The sequence below is a fragment of the Haplochromis burtoni genome, unplaced genomic scaffold (genome assembly GCF_018398535.1).
Source record: "Haplochromis burtoni strain Fernald_Lab_line unplaced genomic scaffold, NCSU_Asbu1 Contig_677, whole genome shotgun sequence".
Lineage (NCBI taxonomy): Eukaryota > Metazoa > Chordata > Actinopteri > Cichliformes > Cichlidae > Haplochromis > Haplochromis burtoni.
The window spans coordinates 59,664-69,725 of NW_024583038.1; the positions used below are offsets into that span (position 1 = coordinate 59,664).

General features: G+C 48.5%; 2 protein-coding genes across 3 annotated transcripts in view; both read right to left on the minus strand.

Moving 5' to 3' along the window:
- Window positions 1-4,298, minus strand: part of LOC102293952 (tripartite motif-containing protein 16-like) — a 5,676-nt gene extending 1,378 nt beyond the window's left edge. The window contains exons 1-2 of the mRNA XM_042215197.1: window positions 2,271-4,298; window positions 45-1,325 (exon numbers count right to left, since the gene is read on the minus strand). Of these exons, the coding sequence (XP_042071131.1) occupies window positions 45-1,229 (1,185 nt within the window). The 5' untranslated portion in view covers window positions 1,230-1,325; window positions 2,271-4,298. The remainder of the gene's footprint in view (window positions 1-44; window positions 1,326-2,270) is intronic.
- Window positions 4,299-5,071: 773 nt separating this feature from the next.
- Window positions 5,072-10,062, minus strand: part of LOC102293664 (cytochrome P450 7B1) — a 26,806-nt gene continuing 21,815 nt past the window's right edge. For both annotated transcript variants that reach the window (XM_014330074.2, XM_042215198.1), the window contains 5 exons: window positions 8,751-9,347; window positions 8,025-8,231; window positions 7,768-7,946; window positions 6,846-7,157; window positions 5,072-6,750 (listed from right to left, as the gene is read on the minus strand). In XM_014330074.2, coding sequence (XP_014185560.1) covers window positions 6,864-7,157; window positions 7,768-7,946; window positions 8,025-8,231; window positions 8,751-9,347 — 1,277 coding nt within the window. In that variant the 3' untranslated portion in view covers window positions 5,072-6,750; window positions 6,846-6,863. The remainder of the gene's footprint in view (window positions 6,751-6,845; window positions 7,158-7,767; window positions 7,947-8,024; window positions 8,232-8,750; window positions 9,348-10,062) is intronic.

Here is a 10,062-nt window from a genome sequence, read left to right on the forward strand (position 1 = left end):
TCTTCTTTTGTCACAGAAGATGGCGGTGCTGGTGGTGGTGGCACCACACGTAGTTGGTGTTGGAAGGCTGCCGATTTGACTTCTTCTTCTTTTGTTATGAAGGATGTTGGTGCTGGGACTATATGCGGTTGCTTCTCTGAACCCTCGAGCTCTGCTGGTCTCAGCGGCGCCTCTCCTTGGGTCCAGCCCTGACTCAGAAGGTCTTGGAGTTTGTCTTTGAGCTGCGATACCGCCGCCGTCACCTCCTCAAAGCTCGGAGGAGGGACGTTGACGCCGGTGTGTGTAGATTTGCCGAGTGCTGACAGCGAGTAGAAAGTGAGTAGAAAGCGGTGGTGGTCCTCGGTGTATGAAAGCTGCTTCAGCTCCCAGTCTTTCTTCTTTAACTCGGCGATCTCGTTCTGCAGCTTCTCCTCGAGCTCTTTGACCCGACGCGTTTCTGTTTCCTGCTGGATTCTGATCTGCTGCTGCACTTCGGAGCTTCGTCTCGCGATGAGTTGGGCCAGCTGGCTGAACACCATCTGGCTATTCCTTGCTGCTTCATCGGCAGAAATGTTGATGACCCCCACCTGCTTCTGAAGCACTGTCAGATCTTGCTCCAAGTCTTGGATTCTCTGCTGGATGTTCTGCCGACATGGATCGAGCTCATTCTGCCTCTCGGCCCGCTCTGCTGCCAGTGACACGGCGTCGTGGCCTTTGTGTTCACTGATAGAGCAGAGGTAGCAGATACACTGCTTGTCACTGCGGCAGAAAACTTCCTTCACTTTGCTGTGGAGAGAGCAGATTTTTTCTTGAAGGTTTGCTGAGGCTTCAACCAGTTTGTGGCTCTGAAAGGCCTGAGAATCGTAGTGAGGCTGGAGATGATCGTCGCAGTAGGAGGCCAGACACTGTAGACAGGACTTGGTGGCTCTCTGCTTCCTCCCAGTGCAGAAATCACAGGGCACATCTCCAGGTCCAGCATAGTTGTGATGAACAGGAGGAGCAGCTTGGAGTTCAGTTTTCTTCAGCTCCTCCACCAACTCTGCTAACATGGTGTTTTTGCCCAGCACTGGCCTCGGTATGAAGGTTTTCCTGCACTGGGGACAAGAGTGAACCCCCCTTTGATCCTCTCCATCCCAATGGTTGTTAATGCAGATCATGCAGTAGCTGTGCCCGCAGGGAAGAGTCACCGGATCCTTCAGCAGATCCAAACAGATCGAGCAGCACAACTTTTCTCTGTCCAGTTGAGGCATTTTAATTCTGAGAGACAGCCAAGAGTTTCTCTTCTTCTCAGCAGATTAAAGGCGAGTTCTGATCCGAACCCAAACTCGCGCCAGTCCGTCGCACGTCTGCAAGACACGACAGCAGCAGGAAATATGCGGACAGAAACCAGCTGCTGTGTTTAAGAGCAGGCAGCAGAAAGAAGCTATCAGGTTTAACTTCATTCCAGTCCAAATATGATGTCAACATGCATCACAAGACCACCCCCCTCCTCTTCCAGACCCAGTGAGCGCAGCTACCTGCATCACCAGGAGAGGACCGAGGTCATCACAGGCGATCGGGCCCTTCAGGAGCCCGCAGTGTGCTCGTCTTTGTGAATACACTCAGCACCCATGCCTCCTATAACACACTGAGATCAACCTGCCTATCACAACTTGGAGCTTTACTCATATTTGCACATTTGTGCGTGTGCAGTGCAGAGCTGCTGTTAGAAGAACAGAAATCTGATCACTGTAGAGGAGCTGAAAATGAAGCATTCAGTCGATAATAATAATAATAATAATAATAAATGATCAGCGTGTAACGCACGAGCCTGGAACAGCTGTGCTGAGAAATCTGACACACAGAACAAGACGTGATTTCTACTTTAATAATGAGTGAATGTGTGCGGCCTCGCTCCGCACCGCTTCCTTCTCCTCAACTTGCCATGACAAGAATTTCATGACACTTGCTGAAAAATGCGAATGCTTGGCTGGGAAACCAGCAGGTCTGCAAACAGATCCAACAGTTTCTTTTAACTCTCCTGAATCTGATTTGCAGATAACAACACACACATCCAACACACAAAGGTCGCCTCTCGTCTCTTATGTACAGTATTGCTACTATTGCACAACTGACATTCAATTCTATTGTTTTTCTTAATTTTTGCTGCTCTTATCTTTGTATTGTCCACTTTGTTTCATGTTCAAGCAAATTTCCCTGATAAAGGTTTATCTTATCTTATGTCAGGTGTTTACATGCTTACAGTGTAGGAACAGGTTGATGAAAGGGGAAGATAATCCTCCTGTACTCACGAGTATGTGTTTAGTGCAGAGGACAGTATCGTCAGGTGTGCAGGCTGGATCACAGAGCACCCAACCTCTCCTCGCCTCCTCGTAACTCACGAGAACTGTAAATGTTGTGAAATTACAGAACATGAACATGTTGTGTGCCGAGTCACGAAGAGAAGTCTTTGTTTTATTTGAGGATTACCTTCAGACAGGCAGAAGAAAAAGTGCAGTTTGGTGCACACAGAAAGCTGAGAGGCTGCAGAGGAGGAGGAGTTTATCAGGTTCATCTTCATTCCATGAAGTCACGGAGCGAGAAACTGCGACTGACAGCCTGATCTGGGAGTACAAACTCCTCTAAACAGAAAACCAGAAGACCAACGGAGGAAAGCTTTGACGTCATTCAGACTCTTTGCTGTGCTTTCCTTGTTTTCCTTCATTGACACGTGCACAGAGGCTGACCGGAGACCAGCCACAGCAAACCCACCTGAATGTACAGAATTCAGGAAGCACAGAACGGTCACAGGCCTCTGGCCTCATACGGGTCGAGCACTCCATGTTGACCTTTAACGGCAGATTCATGTTGGGGAGTTCAGGTTTGGTGATACTTTCTTGTAACTTTAATCCAAACAGTGAACTCGCGTAGGAGAGCGACCCCCGGAGTCGTCGTTCGCAGAGCGCCTGCAGCCTCGAGTCAGCACGGTGGCACTTATGCTTAACTGATCTGCAGCCTCCTCTGCCAGCGCGATGCAAACTGATGGAAATGCTCAATAAACGCACATGCTGGCTTGAAGGCAGAGTCAGTGAATAAATCCTGAGCTGCAGCTTCGTCCTCGGCCTCCTGCTAGGACCCATTCTGAGCGTTCACCATGGCAACCGGCTCATACAGAGCAGAGCATCTATTTTAACCCGGCGGAGCCAAGAAATGGCCGACTTCAGCGTTTCTGTCATAGATGAAGCTGCTTCTTTGATCTGGATCTTGAAATCCAGCTCTCAGCTGTGGCTAGCGGCTCTGCGGCGAAGCGCCTGTGAACCGTGGGTCAGAGGTCACGAGGCTGGACAGACGGGGGTGTCTGTGGCTCCGTCTGCTGTGGCGAGACACAGGAGCAGCTGAGAGGAACTTTGAAACAGACAGCACTGTTCATCTGTGTGTGATTCGGGGCGATTTAGATTCTGTTGTGCATTTAAAAAGCTGCCTGACAACATTCAGTGACTGTGTTCGTCGTGCGAACAGATCCGGACGCGTTCAGCAGCCCGCGATGACCCACAGCTAGTCCTGAAGTCATCTCAACCTAAGCTTCACTTCATCTCCAACAAGATGAGTGTGACCAAACCAAATCACTGCGATTACAGCAACATAAATGTTAATCACATGTACAGCTGCTTCCTGGAGCAGAAGCAGGGATCGTGCACGCGGATCCTTCACTGCTTACTCTTGCTCAAATATGTGGTCTGTCTGAGCGGACACGAGGGGATCAGGTTTAACATCATTCCAGGACGAGCAGGACAGTTTAACAAAACAGCAAACATCATCGCGGGAAATGTTCTGTCAAAACAACAAAAGCAGGCCAGCACATTCCCATCAAGGCTGAGGCCGCGGACGCCGCTCTGACCTGCTGTCAGCTTTGGTCTCAGGGCTGCAGAGAGCCAGCTTTCTTTGGGTTAGCTGCTTAAACCAAACCCCAAAGCCTGTTAACATAATACAAGTCTTTGTTGTCATTGCACAGTCACACCAAGCACAACAATGCAACAACATCAAACTGTCCCATGTCGGCACTACGCACAACTAAACACAACACTGTAACTTGAAGTGCCAGAAAGGTAAGCGCAAAAAAGGATGACTTGATAAACAAATAAAAGAATGAGTGCATGTTTATTATTATTGTTATTGCCCCCAAAAAGTCCAGGGAGGTAGCCAATCAGGTCAGCTGTGAGCATTGATCAGGGCTGTTGTAAAAGCTGTCGTGGAGTCTGTTTGTTCACAGATAATCAGTTTTACATAAGAAGAACCACAATTATTGTTCTGTTAGCCTAACCCAGAGCTTCAGAGCGGGGTGGGGGGTGGGGGGTGGGGGACCCTTGGAGGACACTGCTAGCATAATGGACAGGTTTGTGATGAGGCGCCCACGCAAACGCAAAGCAGGAGATGAAGCATCGCTGAATATGTTTCCAAACCAACTTCATTCAAAGACTAGAAAATATGGTGAAGCAAATCTGCCCTTTGGCTTCACCTGCACAGGTGCTGAGGCAGGTCTCCCTGCAGGGTTGGTTTCCCTGCATCAGGAGCAGCGCTGGGCTGTTTAAACCACGGACAAACAGGATCCCACATTCTTGATCTTTAGTTCACAAACACTTCTCATAATGACTAACTGCTCCTGACATGTTGGAGATGTTTGCTCTTTATACAGTAAAGTTACAGCAGGATACAAATAACATCAGGCTGATCCTGCAGCGATTTGTTCCCCCTGTCACGGACAAACAGGATCCCACAGCTGTTTATGTTTTTGAACACATTTTGCATTTTTTGAAAAGTGTATTGAGATCAATGTTGAACATTATTACACAGACAAACATTTTTCTTGTAAAACAAAGGGGGCCCAGTAAAAACAGTTTGGGAACCACTGCGTCATTAGTGTTCGATGGTGTGCGTCTCCTGGCACTGGGCGTAACTGCTAAATGAATTTCCTGAGTGGAGCTGTAATCATCACCCTGATTAAATCTGTCTGCTCCGTTTAGACCTTCGTGGCCAAAGAAAGACGCGAGTTTAGAGAGAAGCTGGTCGTGCTCGGCGTCTGTGCTGCTCAGGTTACATAACACCACGCGACACAGCACGTTACATTTTATTTTAATAATAAAAGACCAAAAGCACCTGAAATGCATCAAAATACACATGTACGGGTATTACTGTGGAGTATCAGGCCCTCTGTACACTGGCACACAGTGTCTCGTCCACAGGCTGCAGCACAGGGACGGCTCACCCCCAAATCAACACATTTTAGAGTAATTAGTGCAAAGAAAATAGTTCCTGAATGAAACACTTGTTAAAAGCTCGGTGTCGGTGCATCTCCTCACATCCCCGTGAGGGAAGAGCAGTCGGACCTACAACACACCTGATTTTGAGGTGAACTGCTCCTTTAACGGCGCCCTGCAGGTCCTCGCACAGTTCATCCACAGGTGGGACAGTTTCACATTGAATCTGTCAGCTGGTTCACTGTGCACTCACACCACAGATCTCAAACATCGTTTTCCACCTGCAGTCTGGCGTGCTCAGCGTGCTGACACTAGGTGGCGCTACAGGAACAGCCTCACTGTCCAGGAAGTCCGGTGCAGGGTTATCATCGGCTGTTTTTACACGCTCCTCAGAGGGCCACGCCACCGCTCTGACTAAGAGCGTGCCGTTAACGGCTGACCTCGTTACATGCAGGTGGCACTGACTCGCTGCACCCTGTGGGACAAACACAGGAGGGTCCGACTCCAGGCCTCGAGGGCCGGTGTCCTGCAGATCTCACCCTGGGTCAGCACACCTGAATCACATGATTAGTTCATCACCAGGCCTCTGGAGACCTTCAAGACATGTAAGGAGGTCATCATTTAGCCATTTAAATCAGCTGACACGTCTAAAACCTGCAGGACGCCGGCCCTCGAGGCCTGGAGTCGGACCCTCCTGATCTGACACGTTTCCTTCTCAGTCTGCTGACAGCTTTAGGCTACGTCCACACGTATTTTTGAAAACTGAGATTTTCCGTTCTCGTTTAAAAAAATAAAATAAAATAAAATAAAAAAAACCCGTCCACAGATGCAAAAATGAAGCAAAACGCTGCTATGAACATGCCAAAGCAACAGGTGGCGATATATTCCTAACCGTGTTGGCCAATCAGAGGCCTAGAAGCCTGGGTGGGAAAGAGTAAACAAAGACGGGGCATAGAAGCAGAACAGAGTGCTGTTTGTGGAGGCACAGTAACTGTGTGTGTAAGCATGTAAACACTGCAGAGAGTAAAATTAACAGCATTTTGTCCACGTCCGCCACTGTAGAAATTCTCAATCTAACCTGTTCACAGCCGACTCTGAAGTACGCTGTGGACGCTTGTGTTTACGCAAAGCTAACCGCGGCCGGACTTCCTGCACAGTGTGGACTGTTCCTTTAACTTTGAGAGCTGCAGTGTTAATATGAAAGCATGCAAATGCAACACTGTTTACCTGAAGCTCCTGGCTCACACAGTATTTACACCCCAGTGCTACATAAAGGTACATACTGGCAAACAGAACCGAGGCACAGAAAACAAGGACAATAACCACGGTGCAAAAATACGTAGTAATTACTTTCGGTCTTCTTTTAAAACTGACGAAGCTTTAAGGCAAAAAATCCGACAGGCTGGAAGCTTCAACCTGTCCAGCGTCTCCACAGCCGTTCATGTGCAGCACGTCTGGTTCTTTCTGGTCTCTCGCTGTCCAGGCTGTGCGCAGAAGTGCACGCCGCGAGGTCGGCGCTCACAGGGAACCAGGACGACTGAAAATGAAGCAGAAATTAGAAAAATCTGAGCAGAACGTGATCGAGAATTCTACGAACACCAGGTTGGATATGCCCGTGCAGAGCAGCCTCACCTGCTGGGGGGGTCCCCGTTAGACAGGCCGCAGCCTGTAGCGGAAGCGGACATCTTCAGCTGGTAGCATGACTCCCAGGCCGGCTCTGCTGAGGTCCAAGGTGGCTTTGCTCTGGCCCTCCTCCAACTCCAGGTCCAAGTAAAGCAGGATCACGGACAGGAACTGTTTGATCTCATTGATTGCGAAGAAACGTCCGGGACACTTGCTGGCACCTGAGCCGAAAGGCATGAGGTAATGCTTGAGCTTCTGGCCACGCTTGTAGAAGTTGGTCTTCTTCTGGCCGTTCTGCATGTAGCGGTCGAACCGGAACGTCTGACGGCACAGAGAGAAGAACGACAGCGTGACGAACAACAGTCAAACGTGGCATCCCTTCACTTCAAATGACTGTTACAGCTTCGGCTATAAGCCCTGAGAGGAAGAAACCACCGACTTAATAAACCTGGGCTCAGATGGAGCCCTGCCACAGAATGATGACCTTTCACCCCGTCACTCCTGGGACAGGCTGAGGTGCTGATAAGCTGGAAAGCGGAAGAAAAATGGATGGAGGATGGAGTTTGACTAAAATGCCAACAGATGGCAGTATTGTTCCCTGTGCTGCTTTAATAACCCATCATTTCCCCCAACAGCAGATAATCAGTCTGTGTGGATTTCAAAGGTTTCCAGACTTTCCTCTTAATTTGGAGCTGATCACATGACTGGATGAAAACACCTTAAAGTTACACAAAAACCAGAACTGTGATTCTGCAGGGATTCAAGGCTTCAGGGGTAACAGCCCCTCTGAATACAAACGCAAAGAAAGACATGCCACGCTGTCATTTGGATTTTTTAAAGTCTCACCTTAAGGCAGGTATGTAATCAGTTCAAAACAACAAATGATTAAGGTGCACTGAGTCCTTTTAAGTTGAAAAGTGGTCCAGCGTACCTGTGGGTCCTCGTAGATCTCGGGGTCCAGGTGAATAGCCTGAGGGTACAGGGCAATGATGTCTCCCTTTCTGACGGCCGCCGAGCGCTCGGCATCCAGACGCAGACTGAAGTCCTCCTGAGCCACCCGGATGTTCATGGAGGCTGAGCACAGGCGGAGGCTCTCCTCGATGGCGCTCTCTGTGGAGAAAGTCGGGTCAATGATCTTCAGGTTCACATCTCTAAGTGTACGAATGCAGAATCTCTGTGTGCACGTACCCATGTAGAGAAGTTTCTCCAGGTGCGCTGGGGTCAGCGTCACATCCTTATCTCTGCTGAATTCCACCCCGCTGAGTCTCAGGACGTCCTCGAGCTCCTGACGGACGAACTGCAGCGCCTCAGGGTGACTCACCAGGTAATACGTGACCCAGAAAATAGCAGGAACCGTGTTCCCCAGAGACGCCCACAGGATGGCAAAGTGATGAGCTGAAAGTCAGCAGGATGCAGAATGTCATCCACAAAAAGCTCCCACGCAGCATTTACACTCAGGTCACAAAAACAATTATTGTCTATATTGTGGGCTGTTGAGCTGCCAGTGGCACTGGTACACTGCACAGGGAGGGAAGAAAGGCCTAAATCCATCAGCAGCTGCAAACACATAAAGCAGGCTGACATTACGCTTCCCCCGTTAAGTATTTGGGACTGTGCTTAAAAGCCGAGTCAGTTCAATTTAGATGAACTCTACCATTAAATAAATATCATCATATAGAGCCAAACTTGGTAGAAGCTTGATGATGGAAACCAAAAGCATTTGGTCAAGGTGGGATTTGCTGAGGGACATTTATTAGAAGAGTTCAAAGAAGTGATTCAAAACTTGAAATGACCAAGACAAGTTCACGCCCACGATGGGTGGATGTTAACCTCCGACCACAGCTGCACATGAGCCACTCGAGGTCTGGGCTGTAGGACAGCAGAAACATGTTTGCACAGCAGCTAATTATCTACCTGCTTTGTCGAAATCCCTCAGCGTGTCATACTGCTCAAACATCTCGAATCGTGTCCTGATGAACTCTGAAGAATGTGACCAGCAAGACATCTGGTGCGGCAGGAAGTAGTTGATGAGCCTCTCGCGGATCGCCCTAGTCCGTCCCAGCAGCCAGATGGGTATCTGAGCGACGAGGAGCGGAAACATCTTGTCAAACTTGATGAAGTCCGTCTCCAGGACGCTCATCCCGCTGTGGCGGCTGGCGGATGGCGGCTTGCCGTACATGGTGAGAAAGGTCGCCTCGAACATGATCGAGTTGCAGAACTTGTGCATGTAGGCGGTCTTCCAGCTGCTCTCCTGGTCCAGGTAGTCCTGACGAAATACCAGCATCAGGTTACCCATCATGCTCTCTGTCAGGGGCGTGAGGTTATCCCCTTGGAGGAGAATGAAGCCGCGTGTGATCTGCTCCTTCAGGCCGGGGAACTTGCTAGTAACAGGTGGATAGCCAAAGGCAAATGATGCCACCCTGTTGGAGAACTCGTCAAAGTCCAGCTGCCGGCCTTGTTTGATGATGTTGGGATACAGTAAAGGATCCATGATGAAGGTCATGTATTTACCTGTATTTATAAAAGATGCAAACCGTATCAGGTGTTTAATCTCAGACTGGAGCTTTTTAAGATAAAAGGTCAGCATGTCTATAAAAAGTTGGGACAGAGCAAAAAAAAAAAAAAAAAAAAAAACAGCTGGAAAGATCAGTGGTCCTGAAGAGAAACAGCTGGAGGAGCCGACTGATCACTTTGAGCATGTGCGTACATATACACACAAGATGGTATTCTCCTTCCTGTATATACAAGCGCGTATATACAGGAAGGAGAATACCATCTTCTAGCTCAAAGAGCAGTGGGAAGAAGTAACGTAGCTCAGCTCAGGCATGCAGCTTCTTCCTGAGTGTACGTAACATGTTCTATTATCATGCTGCCTCAGCCCATCACTGCATTAAACCACGTCTTTATACACGATTTAACCCAAACACAGACTCACAAAAACCGTTCCCAGACGTTCTCACCACGAGCACGTTAAAATCAACCATCTCTGTGGTCCAAAGGATCTTAAATATCAACTGGTAATAGATTACTTTGAGCTCTAAACAAAACAAGAGATCAATTACTAAAGCAGTTTCTGAAAACAGGTCTAACTCTGGATAGACAGAGATTTACTTCAATGCGGAATAAAGTAACAAGAAGTTTGAGACAGGCCAAAGCAAAATTTTTTATAAATATAATTGAAAGAGCCAAAGGTAATGGTAAAATTATCTGGCAACACTTAAATAAA